The 23,318-nt window shown below is 37.4% G+C and overlaps 3 protein-coding genes and 2 non-coding genes across 5 annotated transcripts; 3 read left to right on the forward strand and 2 right to left on the reverse strand.

The window, feature by feature from the left end:
* The first annotated feature begins 1,095 nt into the window (after positions 1-1,095).
* On the forward strand, positions 1,096-9,604 carry LOC135085023 (RNA-binding protein 8A). The gene is made up of 6 exons (XM_063979805.1): positions 1,096-1,131; positions 1,221-1,311; positions 1,583-1,685; positions 2,243-2,360; positions 7,699-7,812; positions 8,598-9,604. The coding sequence occupies exons 2-6, from the start codon at positions 1,251-1,253 to the stop codon at positions 8,700-8,702; spliced, it is 501 nt and encodes a 166-aa protein (XP_063835875.1). The 5' UTR covers positions 1,096-1,131; positions 1,221-1,250; the 3' UTR covers positions 8,703-9,604.
* Positions 9,605-10,059: 455 nt separating this feature from the next.
* On the reverse strand, positions 10,060-10,166 carry LOC135085092 (U6 spliceosomal RNA). Its single transcript, XR_010260023.1, has one exon. It is a non-coding gene; the product is annotated as a U6 spliceosomal RNA (small nuclear RNA).
* Positions 10,167-11,543: 1,377 nt separating this feature from the next.
* On the reverse strand, positions 11,544-15,029 carry LOC135084988 (proteasome subunit beta type-4). Its single transcript, XM_063979748.1, has 5 exons — positions 14,780-15,029; positions 14,458-14,670; positions 13,348-13,483; positions 12,365-12,510; positions 11,544-11,716 (listed from the first exon to the last, which is right to left on the reverse strand). Exons 1-5 carry the CDS (start codon positions 14,914-14,916, stop codon positions 11,557-11,559), a joined length of 792 nt encoding a protein of 263 aa, XP_063835818.1. The 5' UTR covers positions 14,917-15,029; the 3' UTR covers positions 11,544-11,556.
* A 426-nt stretch (positions 15,030-15,455) lies between these two features.
* Positions 15,456-17,820, forward strand: LOC135084970 (large ribosomal subunit protein uL14). The gene is made up of 4 exons (XM_063979730.1): positions 15,456-15,559; positions 15,752-15,835; positions 16,176-16,303; positions 17,606-17,820. The coding sequence occupies exons 1-4, from the start codon at positions 15,547-15,549 to the stop codon at positions 17,801-17,803; spliced, it is 423 nt and encodes a 140-aa protein (XP_063835800.1). The 5' UTR covers positions 15,456-15,546; the 3' UTR covers positions 17,804-17,820.
* A 5,213-nt stretch (positions 17,821-23,033) lies between these two features.
* Positions 23,034-23,140, forward strand: LOC135085093 (U6 spliceosomal RNA). Its single transcript, XR_010260024.1, has one exon. It is a non-coding gene; the product is annotated as a U6 spliceosomal RNA (small nuclear RNA).
* The last annotated feature ends 178 nt before the right edge of the window (positions 23,141-23,318 follow it).

The following is a 23,318-nucleotide window of genomic DNA, read 5'->3' on the forward strand; positions in this document are numbered from 1 at the left end:
GGTTATTCAGTAAAAAATATTAATAGTGACAATTTAAAAATTATGTCATAAACTGCATTTAAACATGAATTTGATTTATTATTTGTTAAAGAAAATGAGTTTTAGCGAATGTTATTCGATAATAAAACGCAAATCCATGAAACGGTTTTATACGACCGGTCACTTTTCGGTCTTCATGGAATGGTCAAAATTTCGAATTTAGGTATAGCCTGACCAGGAACATAAAAACCCTCGCCATGTTGCGGAAAATTAATGGTACTAATTTCTTTTAATGGCAACAGTAACTGAAAACTTCATTGACATGTCATCTTGCATGTCAGTCTATTGTTGTCAAAGTGTAAACAAACTTTATTTTAAATGTGCGCAATTGATTTTGTGAATTAAATTGCTAAAATCTTTTTATAGTCGTGAAAGAAAAGTGGTTTACAATGTGTTAAAGTATTTGTCGAAGAGAAATACTAAGGGTTCGGACAATATTTTCATTGAATAATGTTTCCGACAAAGGTTGTCAAATTGACTGACATGTTTATCGTATAGTACAGTCAACTATGAAAATTAACTGTGGTTTGTTTCAACTACCCATTTTAAAGTTTTTTGTCACTTTGTAAGTGTTGAATTTTATGGAATTGGGAAAGAAGTAGGTACCGAGTTTGAAGCGTTCATGAGCAGACATTGTAGTTGAATATTCAAGTTCAGAATTTGATTATTGATGAATAATAATAAAATCCTACTTGCTCGATTGATGATTTCATTTAATTTATTTAAACCAGTTTACCTATAATATAATATTTTTTTGTTAATTTATGAAAATATTAAATTAGCCCATAATCCTGAATCCTGATACATAAAGTTGGCTTATTAATTTAATACAGGTACGACTGTACCCAGTGTTGCACTATCAAATGCAATTGACGCGCCTCTATGCCAGGGTTTTTATGTTCCTGGTCAGGCTATAAATGATTGATGATCAATTGTATTCATTTTCCATTCATGAACAACCTTACACAATCGCTCCGCACTTTACTTTTTACTTTTTATTCAAAAAGGTTACATTTTTTTATATTTCTGGTAATTTCTGACAAGACCCGACTGGCAACACTGTGTTTTTTATCTGTGGCGTTCTCTGTTTGCGTGAGTGAAATCAGAAATGAAACTTTCGTAAATTATTACGAATTACGTGTAAATATTATAAGGTTCCCACTAAATTATATTTATTACAGTTATTTTAGATATTAGACAACCAAACCAAAATGGCAGACGTTTTAGATATCGAAAATTCAGAAGAATTTGAGGTTGACGAAGACGGTGAACGTAAGTAGCATTTTTACGATATTATCCAACTGTGAAGCATAAATTGGCCTAATTAGTGTTATATTTCGCCAGTGTAGTTAGAAAGTTCAATGTTTTCAAATAGGTAATTATTGTTATTACTTCTGTTGTTTTATTTTTTAACTTGATTATTTTTGTAGGTTATATTTGTTTCCTATCCTACTTTCCCCGAAAATTCGGATAAAGTTAGCATTTTGAATCACAATTTACTAAATTACAAGTAATAATGTAGTATTTTCACTATCGTTTACAGAGGGAATTGCGAGATTGAAGGAAAAGGCGCGAAAACGCAAAGGCCGTGGTTTTGGCAATGAAGGTGGTGGTGGCGGAGCCTCAGAAAGGGGCAGTAGGGGAAGGTAATACTTCTAGACTTAAGGACACCATTAAAATATTATTTACTTGAAAAAAAAAATACTAGGATTCCAGGACCATGAGAATGAATGATGTTTTAGTCTAATTTGTTACATTTTGTTATTGTAAAAAGATTATAGTACATAATTGTATTAGTCAGTCTTTTTTATAGATACAACTAATAATGGTGACACTGGCAGAGTAAGGACTTGTCACTCCTCAGTGGTGTCGACTATTGTAACTATAAAAACGATAGATCCCAACTAATATTATAAATGCGAAAGTAACTCTGTCTGTCTGTCTGTCTGTCTGTCTGTCTGTTACGCTTTCCCGCTTAAACCTCGCAACCGATTTTGATGAAATTTGGCATAGAGATAGTTTGAGTCCGGGAAAGAACATAGGATAGTTTTTATCCCGGTTTTTGAAACAGGGACGCGCGCGATAAAGTTTTTCTGTGACAGACAAAATTCCACGCGGGCGAAGCCGCGGGCGGAAAGCTAGTATCAAATAAAATTCTGTAATCATCATTTTATTTACATATTTCTGTTTGGCTGTGTTCCAGATATGACAGCCTAGCTCCCGAAGGCGATGGAAGTACGCCCGGTCCTCAAAGATCAGTCGAAGGCTGGATCTTATTCGTCAGCAACGTCCACGAGGAAGCTCAAGAAGAGGATATACAAGTAATAAAATAGTCATAAAACAATAATTATTAACTTTTATCAACATTTAGTTGTGTGGTGTTCTGCCAAAGTAGATTCAGACCCATCGTCTCCCTATGGATGTCGTAAAAGGTGACTAATGCCCGTTTTTACCATCAATCCCTCATTTTTTAATGAGGGGGGTAATGTTGCCCGCGTCCGTAGGACTTACCACCTTCTCCTAGGCCCACCCTACACGTGCCCCCCGGGTGGTGCCAAATGGGCAACAACGCCGAGCAACAGGCGGCGGTTAACTAACCTGACCACTGGTGAACCACAAGCCAAGGAGGACTAAATCCCCCCTGAAAGTGTGGCCATGTCGCCTTGGGAAAGCGACATGCGTATGCCCCACTTTGAAATATGAAAAATGAGCGATACGAATACTGTTTTGTCATGCGATCCGGCTAACCCCCGGCGCTCGTTGGTACCCGGGCCAGCGAGTGGGAAATATGTTACCGAAGACTGCGCGGGAGTGGGCGACCAGGCTCCCGTGACGGTGAATGCTTCTGGTAGCACTGCAAAAAAACTAACCCAACAGGCATTCCATCCAAGCCTATTCATCACAAGACCGAGATCGGCTTCACTGGGAAACATCAAGACCACTGACTCAGCCACAGAAATTGAAGATGATTGTGTCAACAAAGTTTGCCCTCCCTCTTGGCAAAGAGTACCTACTGACCGCAACCCCAAAAGGAAAAGAATGTCCAACAGTCCAACACAAACTAAAAAAGTAAATCATGGGACACCAAAAGGAATCACCACCTCCAACAGATACAGCGGGCTTCCTATAGATCTAACCGAGGAGACAAAAGAAAATCCATCCAATAATACCAAAAAAATTAGCAAACCACCACCGATAATATTATATGGCATTGAAGACCTAACAAAATTAACGGAGCTATTAAATGAAACAATACCTAGTGACAGCTACTCTTATAAAATCATTAATAGGGATCAGCTAAGAGTGATGACTCAGTCAACTGAAACATATAAGGACTTAATAGAACTCATCCGGAATAATGGCCTCATCGGTCATACATTCACACAGAAGCAAAATAAATGCTACCGAACTGTAATAAAAAACCTACATCACACAACCCCTAAATCAGCTATAATAGAAGCAATAGAAAAAACAGGGAACAGGGTACGAGGTGAAATAATCTGTGCAATATCACGAAAAAATAAAAAGCCCTTAAACATGTTCTTCGTCAATGTTGAACCGAGTCCTAACAACCCGGAGATAAAAAATATTGAAACTATATTCCACACGAGAGTCACAATAGAAGATCCAAGGAAATCAACTGACATACCACAGTGTACCAGGTGTCAACAATATGGACATACCAAAAACAACTGTATGCGTCCATACAGGTGTGTTAAATGCGCACAAGGACACAAAACTACTGACTGCCACAAAAAGGATAGGAACTTGCCCGCTACCTGTGCCCTCTGCCAAGGTGATCATCCAGCCAACTACAAAGGCTGCCAAGTCTATAAGGAGATCCGTTCACGAAAAATGGTTCAAGCTGGGACTAGAAGAGCCCCACAAGACAAGACAAAAGCCACAGACACCTTTACACCTCGAGTGGAAGATTTCCCTCCGCTAAGACTCCCCAGACACAATACACAACATCCGAAAAATGACCAGGAAAAAAACAATCTGCGCCCAGCCGAAAGCGTATCCAATACTGCAAATACCGGCAACTGGAACAGAAAAACAGAGAATGTACAATCTCAGTCAACAAGCTCACTAGAGCAAATAATAATAAAACAGTCGGAGAAGATCGATATCCTCATACAACAGATAGGGACCTTAATGGGTCTCCTAACGACACTAATAGCTCGGCAGACAAAGTAAAATTCCTCAGAATCGCTGCATGGAACATAAATGGCTTATCCCCGAATAAGCAAGAAGTAGAGCTATTCATAAACTACAACAAAGTAGATATACTATTGGTTTCTGAAACACATATGACTGACCAGAAAGTGATTAAAATTAAAGGATACAATGTATACTATGCTAACCATCCAGATGGCACATCACATGCTGGGGCCGCTGTAATAATTAAGGAACACATAAGACACCACGTAATACCGAATTTTACTTTCGCACACTTACAGGCCGCAATGATATCTGTAGATGACTGGCAGGGATCACTGAATGTGGCTGCTGTGTACTGTCCCCCACGACATCGCATAGATGAACAAATGTTTAGCGATTTCTTCCACACGATTGGTGACAGATTCATTGTGGGAGGAGACTGGAATTCAAAACACACGTTCTGGGGCTCCCGATTGACGACGACAAAGGGCCGAGAGCTAAAAAAGGCAATTGATAGCAGTAACCTCAATGTACTATCTACAGGAGAACCAACTTACTGGCCATCAGACCCTAACAAAACTCCAGATCTCATCGATTTCTTCATCACTAAAAAGATGTCGGGATTATACACAAAAGTGGAAGCATGCCTAGATGGATCCTCAGACCATACACCTGTGATATGCACATTGAGTACCACAGTTATCTGGAAAGAACCACGAGAGACCCTGTATAACCATAAAACTGACTGGGAGTCCTTTAGGGAATATATAAGTGATAATGTTAATCTGCGCATACCTCTAAAAACGGTAGAAGACATAGATGACGCTGCGTGGTATGCCACTAACCTAATACAAAAGGCGGCATGGCTATCAACTCCACACATGGCATCTAAACCACAAAACCATGACACTACGCTGGAAATACGACAGATGATTGCTGAAAAGAGAAAACTGCGACGTCAGTGGCACACCAGCAGGAATCGTCAAGATAAGAAAGCCCTTAATAGAATACAAAAGAAACTGAAGGAAATGCTAAGAGAAAATGAGAACAATACCCTCCAAGACAAACTTAAGACTCTATCACCGTACAAAGCAGAGGATTATACACTTTGGAAAATGACCAACTCACTGAAAAGGCCAAAAGAACACATTCCTCCACTGAGACAAGCTAACGGCAACTGGTCACGAAAGCCTCAAGATAAAACTGAGTTATTTGCTAACTTCCTAAAAAATGTATTCAAACCCAACGAACCTGATAATACACAATCAGAGCAGGATATTGACGAAGTTTTAAACAGTGACCAACAGCTGTCGCCGCCATTGAGACTTGTGACAGCAATAGAAGTCAAGAGAACTATCATGCACTTAAAACAAAAAAAGGCACCAGGATTTGATCTTATAACGGCAGAAGTTCTCAAGCAACTACCTAGAAAAGGCATCGTCCTGCTGACAATCCTCTTTAATGCAATATTGAGATTACAACATTTTCCAGAGTTATGGAAAGTATCCATCATAAACATGATAGCCAAACCGGGGAAGCCTCCTACAGAGGTTACATCATACAGACCCATAAGTCTTCTTCCTTTGCTGTCAAAAGTCTTCGAGAAATTGGTCTTGAAACGCCTACTACCAGCACTAATAGCAGACAAAGTTATACCAGACCACCAATTCGGCTTCCGCCAAAACCATGGGACGACGGAACAAATACATCGAGTAGCGCATACGATACGGCAAGCACTCGAGAAAAAAGAATACTGCTCGGCAGTCTTTCTCGATATCCAGCAGGCCTTTGACCGCGTGTGGCACAAGGGCCTATTATACAAGCTTAAGATACATCTACCAAATACTGCGTACATGTTGCTGAAGTCCTATCTGCAAGATCGAATATTCCAGGTCAAATACGAGGAGTCTCTATCTTCAATCTGCCAGATAGAAGCAGGGGTACCCCAAGGTTCGGTGCTGGGTCCTGTGCTATACACAATCTACACCGCTGACCTACCTACGTCAGATAAAGTTGTGACTGCTACCTATGCAGATGACACTGCAATCCTCTCCTGCAGTAAAGACCCGAACACAGCATCTGCAAAATTACAAGAATGCCTGGACGAAATTGGACGATGGCTGAAAAAGTGGAGAATCCGAGCAAGCCCAGCAAAATCCGTCCACATAACTTTCGCGTTAAAGAGAGGGGACTGTTCACCGGTGACACTGGATGGTGCTGTCCTGCCAACAGACACGACAGTAAAATACCTAGGCATGCACTTGGATAGGAGACTCACTTGGCGAGCCCACATAAAGGCCAAAAGAGAACAGGCAAACAAAAAGTTTGCAGATATGTACTGGCTGCTAGGCAGACAGTCAACGCTAAGCCTGGAAAACAAAGTCCTAATTTACAAGTCTATCCTGAAACCGATTTGGACATATGGCATACAACTCTGGGGGTCAGCTAGTCACTCAAATGTTGAAATCCTGCAGCGCTACCAGAACAAAGTGTTAAAGATCCTGATCAATGCCCCATGGTTCACACGAAACACGGAAGTGCACGAGTACTTAGAAATCCCTACAGTCATGGGGGAAATAGAAAGTTCTTCTGTATCCTACAAGCAACGCCTTGAACGACATATCAACCATCTGGCTACACAGCTCGTGAATACAAACAACTGCCTGTTTCGGTTGAAAAGAATGCGATTGGCTTCCATATAAAACTTCTCAGGAAGAAAAAGAGCAGGGATGACACATCACAGGACGTGCACTCCCCAAAAGTCGAATTATCAATCAACATCAAATCTGATTAAAGCCGCTGGGCTGATTGCAGATAATAATAATAAAAAAAAAAAAAAAAAAAAAAAAAAAAAATCCCTCATTTTTAAGTGACCCCTATGAAAACAAAATTCTTGTTGTGTTATTATAGGGGTCACTTAAAAATTAGGGAATGATGGTGTAATCCGTCATGAGGGTCAGACAAACATTATCATCATCTCAGCCATAGGACGTCCACTGCTGAACATAGGCCTCCCCCAATGCTTTCCATGTTGCCCGGTTGGTAGTGATACATATAATAATATGGTACATCAGTCATCACCAAATCTGTAAAGTGTGGGCAGTGTAGGCTATATCTTTCATTTGACTAATAAATGGGAGAGGTGTGCTCCTGGAGTAGAGACAAAGTGACTTGATTGATGATCAACTCTTGAAGTAGTTTTGCTTTCCAATAATAACTTAGTTAACACTTTCCGGGACAGAACGTCGAGGGACGGTACCCCAAAACCTACTCAAATTGACACATACACTTGCTGTACCGGAACGTGTTAAGGTTGCAAGAGGATGGCTAGTAAGCTCAATCACTGTAGAGATCCTTGGAATAATGGTCATTGTCTAACAGTTGATGTCATTTGGCTGAAACTAACAAAAAAACATCTTGGCTGAGAATAAAAGAAGAAAAGCAATGTATGTAATTACACTCAAAATTTAATTCTAATTGGCATTTTGTCCGTTTCAGAACCAATTCTCGGAGTTTGGTGAGATAAAGAACATCCACCTGAATCTGGACAGGCGTACTGGGTTCCTGAAAGGCTACGCGCTAGTCGAATATGAGACCTACAAGCAGGCAGCAGTAAGTTTAAATCATGTAAAACTTTAGAAACTAATAAGTACGTCTAAATGTTAGCCAGAACCTGGCATACTTTTTATAAACTACTAAAGCCTGGTCCGTGAGCACGTAGAATTTTGTCTAATGACCCCAAGCTACCCATCCTTATCGCTCGCGCGTAATTATGTTGCTGTCGCGCTCGCACACTCACTGCGGGCGCCCGTCGCACAGTCGCGACAGCAATTCATTCATTGAACAAAATTCTACGTGCTCACTGCTCACGGAGCAGGCTTTAGCTTTAAGCACGCGGCTTCGCCCGCGTTAAAAAAGGGCTGTTTTTAGGGTTTTACCGGAAATTATTCGATCTTTTCTCGCCGTAAAAACCATCCTTGGATTTCAAGGAACATTTAAAAAAAGAATTGGTAAAATTGGTCCAGGCGTTGTTGAGTTATATGCTTACCAACACAAATCTATGTTTTATAAAAATTAATCGCAAAATTGCGATTAATTTTTATAAAACATAGATTTAAGTATTAGCTCTTTTTATAAATTAAAAGAATAAACTTCCACTAACAGTTTACCTTAGCATCCCACTTTGTTGTCTGACTGCTGAAAAAGATTCAACAGCAGTATTTATGTTAATAATCAAGAATTCCCTAAAATAAAGTGATAATTCTTTATGCAATAAGAAAGGATACTCACAAAATAATATGGCTTTGCCATAAACTTTTAGTCAATAATAAGATTTTTTTTAATGAAATAAATCCTTGTATCTGAATGTTGCTTGATGAAATTAATTTATGTTCCAGAGTGCTCGTGAAGCTTTGAGTGGAGCAGACATCCTTGGGCAGGCAATATCTGTGGACTGGTGCTTCGTGAAGGGCCCGTCTAAAGTTCACAAGAAGAGACGATAACCACTCAGATTACCTGTGTTGCAGTTTACGAACAAACTTTGAATTGCAGTCCGATAGCAGTAATATCAAATAATTTGTTACACCCAAAGTGGCCAAAAGTTGATAACCTTATTCCAATTGTAACAAAGACATTTTACAAAGACGCGTTGTGAAATTCTTGGCTACTTTGGGTAGTCAGGAACTATTTGACGCTGATTACATAAGATGCTACTGCAACTTGATATGCTGTCGTCTGATTTTATCAAAACCTTTTGTTTCATGCGAAATTATTTGATTCAAACATTGTCATCCAGATTTCAGTCTTTAAAACATTTCAGAATAAATGATATAGGTGTGGTATTTCGATTTTACCCAATAGGGTCAGGGCGCAGAAATTCAGGTCCAATTTTTTTGGACCAATTGATGTCCAATCACTGAAAAAAAATGCTAAATCTCGCTCTATGTTACACAAGTTAGTATGTAGTATACGGAAAAGTCCTACGTTTAATTTTTGCATTCGTGTGTACCAAAATACACTATAGTTAAAAATCTGAGATTTCTGTATTAAAGACTGCTTTCTTGGATTTCTTTAATCAATTAATTTCGCAATCTTCTGGGTGTGTGGAATAAATGTCTTTTGGAACCTAAAATTATTGCAAAATCACCATCAAACTACATTGTGGGTATGAATGAATCTATGCGTTCAAGTTTGCATTTGTGTTGAATTAGAATGTAAGTTTTATAGTTCTAATATAGATTTTATGAGCATGTGTGTCTTTCTACCCGCAATGAAGCTTAACTCAAAAACTAAAACTGTCAACTTATTTTTAAAATTGTTAAACTCAACCTGTACGTATGTACTGAATGCAACACATAATTATTACTTAGGCTGTAATGAGATAATTATAAGCTATCTTTCTATACACGTGCGTTTTATTTTCACCTATCTTAATTACAAAATATGTTTGTAGAAGTTTGCTGCTTTTTACTAACTTTACCAATTATAATTCAAAATAGGAATTAGTTCTAACAAAAAGCAAAGATAATTCATATTTGTTTTAAGTAACTGTCCTCACCCTAGGTTGTCTGGAAGAGATTGCTTCATGGCGATAAGACCGCCTAGTTGTACCTTGTGTGTTCCTTTTCTTTCTGTTCTGTTCTTTGGTGTGCAATAAAGAGTATTTATTATTATTATTATAATTCCAAATATTCATCATGCGATTTTAACGCTAATGTTTCGTACCAAATCAATGTTGTTTAGTACACCCTTCCTTTTGACTTCACCGTAGTCGAGGAAGAAACATTCAACGATATTTTTTATAACTCGGAATGCCAAAAAATGTGGAAACACGTAAAAGTCCAAATGAACCAATGTCCAAAAAATGTGGAACGCTTCACGATTTTGCGTGTCATCCTTGCGCAGGGGCCATGCTAATCTTCTCTGTATCGTTCCAATTTTATTATATGTACTGCCGAAGCAAGTACACTTGGCAGGCATGAAATTTTGTATTTATACTGAGCGGGAAAAAAAATCAAGATACCGCGATTCAGGTTTTCATACTTTCAGGACCATTTGTATGGATATGTCAAAATAACGCCATCTATTGGCCGAGTTTTGGTACCTATCTCTCTCATACATTCCAGATGCTCTCGCGTGAGAGCGAGCTAGCAAAAGACGCCATCTTGAAATACAGGGTGGGCGCATGCGTGGTGTCTACTTTTTAGAGGAGGGTGAGAAGACATACTCTCTAATCTGTGGTGAAAAGGATCAATAATTCTAACAAAACTGTCCGCGTTGTCGCAAGGCAATTTCAGAATCCAAAAACATGCTTATTTATTATAAACACGTAACAGTAATCATTTTGCCACTCAATATTTTAAACATCTTTCTAATCAGCTACAAGAGCTAAGACGAAGTTTTAAATAGTCTTTAACATGGTGTTTGTTTACCGTGTTTTTAACAAACAATACAGGACCTAAGTGTGACCCTTGTGATACTCCTGATAATTTCCATATTATTGTATTTGACTGAGCTGCATCCATAAATAATTTTATAAAACAGATGGCATCAGCAACAATCGTGTACCTACTTAGTTACTTACAAAATAGATTTATTCGTGGAGGTTAAGTTTTATTATCTAGGCTAAACAAGATCGAATGCCTTTCTTAATACAAGTTGTTTCTGTGTATAGCAAGCTAGATCATTATGTAAAATCATTTAAGCAGATGTTAATTCTAAAGAATCATCACGATTCTCCCCCGATACTAATTACCCGCAACTTAAAATACACTGTAAAATAGTACAATAATACCGTACTTAACTATAGTTTGCATAGGCAAATCAATAGGTTTTTAGCGAGGCTAACTGACTCAATGACTCTTCTGTGACAAAACACCTTCAGTTTAGCTTTTCATTAATTTAAGAGCCTAGGTAAGTACGCCTTTAGAACATAGGTAAGGACTGGAAAGGTTAAGGAAAGTGCCCGCTCCCCCTAGATAAGTCCATCCGTCTGCCCCTTCTGGGCCAGAAGCTAGGTATGAATCCCCATGTCAGGTTACTATTGTAAGAAGCTCTTCTTTTTAGAAGGCGCATCAAGTAAAACACAGATCTCCTCCCCCTAGATCAGAGGCTTCCCTCCCCCAGAAACACTCTCCTCCTCCCAGGATCGGACTGCCTCCCCGATAGATCAGATTTCCCTCCCCTGGATTAGACTTCCTTTCCTCTGCATCAGACTTCTTTCCTCCCCTGACTCAGACTGCTCCTCCCCCTGTTGGTTCAAAATAACCAGGGGGTTATCAACAAAAGGAAGGAATCCAAAAGGATAGGTGGTTAAAAATGAAATAAAACACGTTTCTATAAACAAACTCAATTTATTCACTTCATATGGATCATGTGCGCCAGCTCCCAGCGCGGAGTTATCTCGGCCAGGTCTTGCACCTGGACCCCGGCCGCCGTCACCACGCCCAGTTGGTAGCGCTGGAAGGCGCGCGCGTCGCGGTAGTACAAAACTTCGAGGCACTTTTGGACTAGGGCCCTGGAAGAAATGAAAAGTAATTTAAAACACACACACATGCTTATATTTACGAAAATACAAATGAACACGGAAAAAAAACTATACATAGGTATTTTTGTGCCAAAAAGGCGGCCGCTCAGCATTAATCGAGACACGCGTGCACCCGTCCCCTACACTGTTTTTCGACAGTGTTTTACTCTGGTACGCATTAACGGCTGTTGACTGGTGAGGCACCCCACCAGTGTAAAACACTTTAGTGTCCCAGATCTTTCAATTTCATTTCAAACGCAAAAAGAGGAGAAGATGCAATAAACATTTAATTTTATGACTAAAACTCTCAAGTGTGATTATCGTATCCTCCCTCTGGTTTTAATTTAATTCCGTCCACTGCTAGATAAAGGCTTTTCACATGAATACTCACAACACATCCCGCGATAATCGTAGGAGTTGTCTGTACTTTGGACAGAATAAACAATTTATTATATTGACTGACATAATTCTTCTTTTTGCAAATAACATAATTGAATGCTAACTGGAAATCATTGTCATACAATATCAGTATGCCCTCTCTTATTTACCAGAGGCAAATGGAGAATTCAGCTTATCATAAACATCCTCAGAAATTGTCTCTTCAACAAGCTGATAGAACACAATAACTTCACAACATACTTAGCACCCTGTTCATCCAGTCCCCCTTTGTCGAGGGCATCTCGTATAAGCGGAGTGGCCATGTATGCTCCCAAGCCGGTTGCGATGGCAGCGTCTTCATACGCTGTGCCTAGCTTGTCCACCGCACCTAGGAAAGGCTCTCCGTCCTGTTGAATAGTTAATAAACTTGTTAATAATAATAAATTAGAATCTGGAAGGTACGACAGCACATCAGCCTATGCATTATTGCTGCAAATTCATCCCTATAACTACAGAAATGATTTTTATGGGAGGTATTAGCACATTAGACATTGTTAGCACTTGACTAGATTCACTGGTACTAGAAGGGTTTACTTGACGTACTGTCATCTTTATTATTTTATACATACTCATCTACTTTTGGTTACAGTGCATCATATTTTGACAGTCAACAGCACATCAGACTACGTTTTCTTATAACAGAACACCTATATTTACAACTGCAAAAGATGCTATAATGTTATAAATAGGTGATCAGGTTTCTTTCGCCACTTCTTCTCAATACAAGCCCATAAATTAATATAAATTATGTTGCCCTGAAGTGGTGGTAAAGCAATCTACAGGGTGTTTGGCGGAAGGTTAGACAAACTCCTAGCTCGTAACTAGCTATCCAATCATTATCTGGATCTGAAATTGATTTTATTAGACTAAAGACATATTCAATATTGATATCAAATCAAAAAAGCGGATGAAAACACGCGAGAAAAAAAAATTAAGCAGATTTCAGGACAAATTTGGGAAATAATTTATTAAAAACAAAAATATCAATTAAAAAAAAAGTAGCTCACTTAGGGTGCAATGGGCGAACTTGTATTCTTAAATTGACCTTACTTATACACCCACGAAGTTTGTCTAACCTTCCGCCAAACACCCTGTATATTTGGATATGTGCAAGTGCCCTGAAAAGAGCCTAAGTACTAAATAAATGATTTTATTTGATTTGTTAGTTATTACAAAATAACAACCTGAATCCCAGCGACGACATAGTTGCTCCAGAGAGGGTCCATCTTGCTACGTTTGTTGTACAGCACCCGTGTGAGCCAGCAGTGAAGCGAGCGCGGCTTCAGTTGCAGTCCGTCGCCGATGCACTTCTCATCGATACTGTAAACAGTTGAACAAAAGTTTTAGTCAATTTAGATATCAAAAGATTATATAGGGAAGGGTTGGTCTCAAACGTCCACAATTCTATTACATCTATTGGACATCTTTTCCCACCGGGAAGTCCCCATAAATCGAGATACAATAGAAATCAATTGGTACGCGGTCACATGCACCCTTGGCGATTGATGGGTTATCTTTACCATCAAAAATTTAGATCTTAATTTAGGTTCTAAATTAAAGACTTATCAGAAGCGGCGTAAGGGGGGGGGGCGGTGGGGGCGGTCCGCCCCAGGTGCCAAGCATCAGGGGGTGAAAACAGTAGTGCAGATTAGTACTCACAGGCGCATCTGCATAATAAGGACTGTCATTGAATCGGTAACCCAAAAATCCTGGGGGGCACCAGACCAGACCATTCTGGGGTGCCATAGCCCCCGGCTATGCAGTGTGAGTCACGTTAAAGTGTACATATGAAAATAGATAAAACTAGACCTATTTTTATCGACAAAAAAGAGGTCAAAAAATTTTTGAGATTTTTTTTTCAATTTTTTATAGATTTTTTTTTCTTCCAATTACTTATTGTAAAGAAAACGTAATAACTTTTAAACTAAGCGGTATATCCTGATAAAAAAAACAGTAATAATGCTAAATAACAGGGGATACTGAAAAAATACATAAAATACCCAGAAAATGCCCACAAATAATAAAAAATGACTTTGAAAAAAATCTGCTTAAAAATTGCCCCGGGTGCCAAGCCATGCTACGCCGCCACTGAGACTTATAGCCCTCTGGGAACAACTCAATTTCTTTGATATGAGTAAATAAAGATTTGGAGAAAAAATAAGTTCACACTTACATAAGGAAAAACTTTAAAATGAGTTTGTGTTGTATTACTATTACTCTTACAGAACCTTATTAGTTAGATTTAATTACTAGAAGAGACTAATTACTACAATCATTTACAATCTAAAACTCACATTTTCTGGTCAATAATGTCCTTCAAGTACTGGAAATCAGCATAATCCCCACCAGAACCAAGAAGTATGAGATCATTGACTTTCATCACACGGGGACAGTCACGGAACCTGGCCAAGCTGCCGTATGAACCCAGGGTGTCGGCCGCGATCACCACACCTTTGTCAAACTTCACTCCGATGACTGTGGTGGTGGTTGTAATAGGGGCAGCTGAACTGTTACAAAAAAGTTTTCAAGGTTATAAAACTTATGATTACTATAAAATCAGTGACCTAGAAACCTGATCATGCATTTTAGGACATAATACAGGTTATAGCTACTTACTGTGCTCTGAAATCTGAAGCTGAGTGGCTCCCAGGACCGAATGTGGAGGAGTTTCCAGGGAAATTGTAAAACGCTCCCGGAGATGGACCATTATGCCAAAGAGGCGCCGGATTCATCGTATCACCCATAAACGCCATGTTTTTGATATTTTATTACTAAATTCACTAAACAATCTTTTCGTTTTTGAGACAAAGTAAAATTTGCTGGACGATGACAAGCGGCTACGAAAATGACAAACAAAATTTATAAATGACGTTCCAATGTACGGTTTTATCAGTGTGATACGACTTTTAAAAAATATTTCATTTAAAACACACATAAAAATATGTTTAAAGTAAATGATTTACCAATACAAACGTCAGATTATTACTTTTAATTTATTGAAAATTACATTTAGGATATTTTTTAGGATATTTATTAATAAAATCTTTAACCTGTCGAAGCATTTAATGCGTAGAATGGAGTAAGCAATGCTTTCGTTCAAAAATCAATTGTTGTAAACTTTTATTAGTCTTACTTGAAATAATAATTTCACATTAAATAAATGTAATTTACAATATTAACAATTCATTTTACGATTATTGTGCGAGTATTGCGTTAAAATTGGCTGATGATATGGAGTAAAATTCAAAGAAAAAATATTTTTTGAATCATGGCTAACTTCAGGTATGTATGTTACCGTCAAATTTCTGAACGAAAAGTCAAACTCGGAATACGCAGCTAAATTCACGCTCTTTCAATTTCCTTTCAAAAATTGACACAACAAAATGTCTAAGAGAGGTGTGTGAAAATATAAAATATCCATTTTAATCTTATTTTGCAGTGTATAAATTTATTTAGAATCATGTGAGCAACTAACTGGCACCCTATTTGTCACGTTAATATGTATATTTCGGAAGTTTCATCCCTAACCTTTGACTAGTGTTATGGTGTTTGAGTTCAATGGATGAAGTGTGGTTTTTCTGTTTTAAGGACGTGGTGGTTCCGCGGGAGCGAAGTTCCGCATCTCGCTGGGTCTCCCAGTGGGTGCCGTCATCAACTGCGCAGACAACACAGGTACGAAACGAGTTTGTTTGTAAAACATAACCTATGATGCACACTTGACTGAGTAACTGGTGATGATGCTTTAAAATACAACACTTTAAGTGTTTTGAATCATGATGATTTCTTCCTTGGCTGTGTCTGAAGTTATTCAGTGTCCAGAAAGTGCTATAAACAAAACCATCAGTCACATTGTTGCAACTGATGAAGTTCACATCTTAACTGTAAATGTACAAAAACACTGTTATACATCGTAACGCTCAATAATTCCAAAGAAAGCCCTCAAAAACAAGTAAACTGTGAATATAACACAAGTGTTTATAGTCAAGTTTTAATTTTTTTCCCACCATTTCAGGGGCTAAGAACCTGTACGTCATTGCTGTGCAGGGCATCAAGGGTCGCCTGAACAGACTGCCGGCCGCCGGTTCCGGAGACATGATCGTCGCCACAGTAAAGAAGGGCAAACCTGAACTCAGAAAAAAGGTAACTTCACTCATGTTTTGTTTCTGAAGTTAAAAAATACCACATTGATGAACAGAACTAGTAAATGTGTAATAATGATGAAAACAATTGCCAGATAATGATTGAAAGGCCTAATCCCAGCCTTATGATGATAGTAAATGGTATTTAGAACTGCTTCTCAAAAAAATAAAATTACCTATCACACAGTCTATAATGAAATTACTATGAATGGATCACGGGGTCTAACATTAAATGCATTTTCAACAGATTTCTAAAAAGGAGTTTTTGTAAATACAAATAAAAAAATAATGAATTCATTATTTATTCATTCTTTATTTTATAACCACACTTCATTATTTTATAACCACAGTAATATGTACTAGTATTCTGTTAAAAGAGTTGCCTTTTATATTGTTTTTAGTGCAAGATTTCTGTCATAAGGCCTGCAATGATGATACACCAAAGGTTTCGCTATATTTTACATCTGTACCGTGAAACGGACTGATGATACACCTTGGCTGACTGAGCAGAGCCTAAATGACAGTAACTACTTTTACTGTGTGTGCTGCAACCGTCAGAACTCGGGCAACAGCATAAGCAGCTGAAATGGCTTGTTTGTAAGCTAGAAGTTTAATAAAATGAATCATGTAGATATTGTTATGAGTGATTGTGTGGAATTGCTCATCTTCTACTTCTAAGAACTTACACTAGTGTCTAGTTTTTGAAAAAGTATTTAAAATACAAGAAATAATTAAAAACGGACCTTATTAGTCAGTAAACCAGTCGGTTTCCAGTTTTTTTAGTACATTTCCAGCTTGGATGAACTTGATTTTTTTAATGATAAAGTAGATTACATACTTCAAAGGTCCTTGGAAGTAAGTAATCAACTTAATACAATGTAATAAAGTTTCAAAATTAAGATTATCTAAACCACAACAAAGAAAAATTATTACAGTGTCATGTAAATTATGTACATCATTATGAGACAGTATAATTAGAGAGTAACCAATGCCACTCAATATTATAAGAACCATTTGTGACGTCTGATACCAGGTTTCAGCCCACACAGTATAGCAAGTCCTAAATTATTAACAGCATTTTTTTAAAGCATTTTCCTGTACATATAGCTGGTCTAATCAAATATTGGACAAAAGCCACCCCTACCAATATCCACATCTGTAAACGTAACTAATTCTTCATATTAATAAGTGTATTCCTATACAGTAGCAGTCGTCTCAACAAAATGCTGTCCACTGCTGGACAATGACCCCTACTGATTTCCACAACTGTAACCATAACTAATTCTCCAACGTCTCTTTCCAGGTAATGCCAGCAGTGGTGATACGGCAGCGGAAACCTTTCAGAAGGCGGGATGGTGTCTTTATATACTTCGAAGACAACGCGGGCGTGATAGTAAACAACAAGGGAGAGATGAAGGGATCAGCTATCACCGGTCCCGTAGCGAAGGAGTGCGCGGATCTGTGGCCCCGTATCGCTTCCAACGCCAGCTCGATAGCTTAATAAAGTTACAATAATAATTATGATTTTTATTTACGTTACCTATCGTCATTGAAGTTGTAACAGTGTGTAAGTCATTTTTGATGGACATTTTGATGCCATTTGATGAAGAAATACCGCATGCTTTTTTCCTGACCAATCTGTAAAATGCACATTATTGACTTGCACACTGTTAAAACTTCAGTGAAAACTTGAAGCACGAATGAGCTATTTGTGCTTTAAGTTTTCTTCAGCAGCCCTTTATTTTCATCCTACTAATATTAGTGCGAAAGCTTGGATGTCTGGATGTTTGTTACTCTTTCATTCAAAAACTACTGAACGGAGTTCGATGAAACTACAGTATTATTGTTTATGACCCAGAATAACATCTAAGCTATTAATTTATGACGATCTGTGACAAATTAATTTCACGCGGGCAAAAGTTGGTAAAAAATAATTGGTAGGTACTTCAATCAAAATGTCAAGTTTCGGAGTTCGGAGCACATCTCACGGTGATATTTTGTTAGATACGAACTGATAGGAAGAGGGTAGCATGAAAATCTATTTCAAACAATTTCTTCATGTTCTACACAACCCGACCGGATCCTCCTACATTTTAATTTATTTAGTAGAGGGAAGTTGGGAGGAGTACGATGAGAAAGCAATAAACTATTGAGTATTGAAAAGCTACTAGGCCGTGTTGAGTTGAGTGCAATTTATTGTTAGAAGTATTGATCGGTCGCTGGACGGTGAAAATGAGTACTGTAGTCTTGTACTAGCCATCGGGAGCAAATTAAAAGTTTAATGCACTGTGAGCAATTAATCACTTTGTAATAGAGAACCGCTACACCTTACTTACAGTCTAATTTTTTAGAAATCAGCAGAAATGTCATCAAAAATGGCCAACTGACATAAAAATATTTTTAGTCTGTGAACTAGTGATGCGACAAAACCTCTCGTTAATCGCAAAGTGAAATTATTGTAGTACTTGCGTATCATCGCCGGGTGATCGTCAAAATACTAAAAATATGCAACAAAGTCGCAACATTGAATGTGAACTGATTATGAAATTTTCGAGAACAGGAAACAAACTGTATGCACAGATGTAATAAAAAAACAACCTGGACAGTAAAACAATCAATGATATCCGTGAAGTTATTAAACTTCAAATAGTTGCAAAAAGTTCTGTTTGACAGTGTTGCTACTAGTGACATCTCGCTCGCTTAGTTCTTTGTTGCTCTATTCCGCTAGGGAGGTAATTTAAGATGCTATCAATGAGGGTTTTCGCGATTGAAAAATCCGCCAGATGGCAATACGTAGACGCGAGGTCCAAATGCTGCATGATTGGTATTTTTTGACATGACATTGACAGATATGTCAAAATCCACCAATCACGCAGAATTTGGACCTCGCGTCTACGTATTGCGATGGCAATATCCGCCAGATGTGGCGGATTTTTCAATCGCGAAAACCTTCATTGAAAGAAGATTTTTATTTTCTTTTATTTTATTTACTTATATGTTAGGAAAATAAGAAATGGAACAATACGTAAGCATAATTGCATGAAAAAGTAAAATAATTTCGTTTAAATAAAACCGACTAAAAATTAAACTGACTCCGAAAAAGTATACACTAAAAGTAGAAAAATAATTTTACGTTATCTCCAATATTGTCGAAGTTATTGCTGGAAAACTAAACAAAGTATCGTATATTTTTTATTTAAAATTAATCAGTAATCGGAATAAGTGAATACTTAAAATAATATCGATTAAATTTACAGATTATTGTCTATGACTCACATGTTACAGCACTGATGTGTCAGAGACAAGTCATAGACAATATGGAGATAACACATGATTTTAAACGTCAAGTCAATTTGACAAGTCTCACAAATTTTCATCGTCCACCAGTGGTGCCAGAAGGTTACTTTTGTAACCTTTTAGGTTACTTTTGAACTGCATTGGTTACTTTTAGGTTACACTAATGAAAAGGTTACTTTTAGGTGATTTTTCAGAAATTGTAGAATTAACTTTTACAATGACAATTTAAAAATTATGTCATAAACTGCATTTAAACATGAATTTGATTTATTATTTGTTAAAAAAATGAGTTTTAGCGAATGTTGGGGCACGAGACTTTTTTTTTTAATTTTGGCTTTTTTTGCCGGGAATGCTTAGAATAGATAAAATTAAGACTAATCTTCAGATAACTTTTTTTTTATAGGACCAACCGTTAACTTTCTAGAGCCAATTAAAAGTGCGCTATCAACACTTAGAATAATTTCGACGAGTTTTTTTTTTGTTCAATTATTCCTTGTTTTCTTGCAAGAATCGCATAGAAGACGTAAAACAAAGCACAAAAGCTTATATTATGGTCTACCTCTCTAAAACAAACGCTTTCAGATTTAGAGCCAAATAAAGGTGGTGGGATTTTTCGATAGTGAAACGCAAATCCATGAAACGTTTTTATACGACCGGTCACTTTTCCGGTAAACGATTGATGATCAATTGTATTCATTTTCCATCCATGAACAACCTTACACAATTGCTCCGCACCCCCCCCCCCCCCCCCCCCCCGTATGAAGGTTACTTTTTTTTCAAAAAGGTTACATTTTTTTATATGTCTGGTAATTTCTGACAAGACCCGACTGGCAACACTGTAGTCCACGTATTTTGCTAAAATAATTTGTTTCAAAGATTGATTTCAAACTTGTATAAACGTGAAAATAAAGTTGGTTTCATGGGCTTGTGCCTTGTTAAATAATGTGTATGATATTATGAACACGTAAGTGATTATGGTGTAATTGAGAATGTTACTAGGTATGCAAAATCACTTGAAACCTATGTTACAGTTAAGCTTTTACATTTACAAATACATTAGTTTTTATTTCATTCAAAAATACCCAGTAGTTATGATTTTATAGGCATTCAAAGTTCGCTTAAATATTAAGTCCCGCCGACGGTCACGTGACCCCGTGTGACGTACATTCACAGCGTCCGCTCCACAGATAAGGATAGATGAAGCATGTGTCAAAAATTGTATGAAGCCGAGCGTGCCACTTTTTAAACGTCATTAGTGTCATTTTAGCGAATTTTAGTGATTGCCGCAACGTAAAAGTAATCGTATCATCGTACTGCATCCGCAAAGTCATCGAATGATATCGTATGACTCGATTCGAAAATTAATTAATTCCGATAAAACTGATATTTTATTAAATTTATAGCTAGTCCGACTGTGGATTAAAATAATTTTGTAGTGGTAGACGTTATTCTACATTATTTATTTTTGTTGTGCCTAATGTTTATGAAAGTAATTATCGTTATTCCATTATGTTAAATAGCACTACTAGTAATTCATACTTAATTCCATACTTTTAACTATCCTAGTAAGTACCTGGCCTAGTTTCATAAAATAAAGACTATTCACTCAAACTTTTTATTTTTAATAAATGTAAAAATGCGTAGTTTTGCCAATACGTTTTGTTTCATAAAGCTAAGTCAGGTACCTAGTTTTGAAGATTTTTCTAAACGACAAAATTCAATGTGGTAAAAAACGTTGGAAGTAAAATGAAACAAAAGATTTTTCTTCATAATTATATTATAAGTGCAATGAATAGTATTGTGCTTTAGACAAGCCCTATAAAATAATCAAAACAAATCAAAAGGTATGAATAAAATTGTTCTTCCGCCGTCATTTATGAAAAAGGTAATGGCAAAATTATAGAACTTCCTTAGGCAGATGCCTCTACTCTGTCTATTTTAAAAGGTCTGGCACTAGGGGTTTCCCGGGGGCCCGATACAAAACCAAAAACATCTTTATGTTTCTTTTTAAATAAATTAATTCTTACAAATCGACAAATCTCATTATTTTTTTCACCCTACCAGCGATTCAATACAAAAACTTGTCTGGTGTACGAATACACGGATCTGTGTGTGTCATAATGTTATGAGTAAGTACGGTTCCTTGGGATCGGTATGAGTGCACCACATACATTACTCTTAATAGTACATCGCAGGATATGTATTAAAAACAATCCTACTTTATACTTCTTCTACTGCTACTTTATTCTAATTAATTATTTGTTACTTGTGCTGTTAATTACAATTCTCAATCCGTAAATAATTTCTTCCTTCTACCGTGTTCCTACTACTGTCCTCGTAAAATCATCGTAACCGATTGTTGTAATCGGTACACATGAACATCACTCGACCATGTATGTCCATTTGGACATATCGGAATGGCACGCTTTGACGAGCAACTTGCTGTATCTACTCTAATCCATATCTGTAGTCCGCTCACTAGAAAACGGATATAAACATACTTAAATATTTTTTTTTTGTAAATACAAACTTATTATACATATTAACACCCAGACCCATCACAGAAATTAAAATTGAACCAAACCCAAACTTGATGCGATTGTGTCGTTTTATTGCGAATTACCTTCCAGCTCCATCATTAGACCCCGATTACTATATAGAATTAAAATACTCATCAATACAAAACGAACGAGCCCAAACTCGATGCATTTAAGTCGTTTTATTATAGAGTTCCTATGGCCACCTTCCAGCTCCATCATCAGATCAGCTCCATGTCATCATAATATTGCATGGTCATCCAAATCACATGTGTTTGCGAAATTTCAGCTTAATCGGTTGCCTGGAAGTGGGTCTTAATTCAGTTTGCAAGATTCCACCCATACAATATGAGCCAGTCGTTGTAATATGACGTCACGCGCATAAAATGGCGGGCCGGCCGCCGCCCGCACTTTTAAAATTCAATATCTTGGAAACTAATTGACGTATCGAAATAATTCTTTCACGTGTATTTTTTATTTTTAACAGAGAATACAGAAAGCTAAAAAACAAAATTAGTGAACATTCTTCATTGTGTATGAAAGTGTTTGTTTACATCTCTGCTGGATTCTAAAAAATCAAGGTATAGTAATAGAAAATAAACAAATAAAATCATCGCGAATGGGATGTGTTTATGAATTTGTGTCAGTCTTGTCTGTATAATCTGTGGGCGTTGACAGGTAGCCATTTTTAAAAGGGCTCTGTTGCTGTGTCGCTCCTCCACGATAGTTTTTCAACACGTGTGAGAGAGACAGTTGTGTTATTTCTAAAAACCGCCAATAGATGGCGCTGTTTTGACAGCTCCATACAAATAGGTTTGGAAGTATGAAAACCTGAATCGCGGTATCTTGATTTTTTATCCCACTTGGTATATATAAAAATTTTCGGCCTTACCAAGTGTACTTGCTTCGGCAGTACATATACTAAAATTGGAACGATACAGAGAAGATTAGCATGGCCCCTGCGCAAGGATGACACGCAAAATCGTGAAGCGTTCCACATTTTTTGGACAACTTTGTTTCTGTAAATCTGTTTCTCGACTTTATTTTTAATAAGTACCTTATTACTTTTACATATTTGGTTAATTACATTAGTTAGTGAGAATATGTTTTAATTTCCTTGATCGTACCGTAAGTAGTTGCACTGATATTTTTAGCTACTTAGGTTAAGTAGGTACCTACCTA

Source organism: Ostrinia nubilalis, chromosome 27 (assembly GCF_963855985.1).
Source record: "Ostrinia nubilalis chromosome 27, ilOstNubi1.1, whole genome shotgun sequence".
NCBI classification, from domain to species: domain Eukaryota; kingdom Metazoa; phylum Arthropoda; class Insecta; order Lepidoptera; family Crambidae; genus Ostrinia; species Ostrinia nubilalis.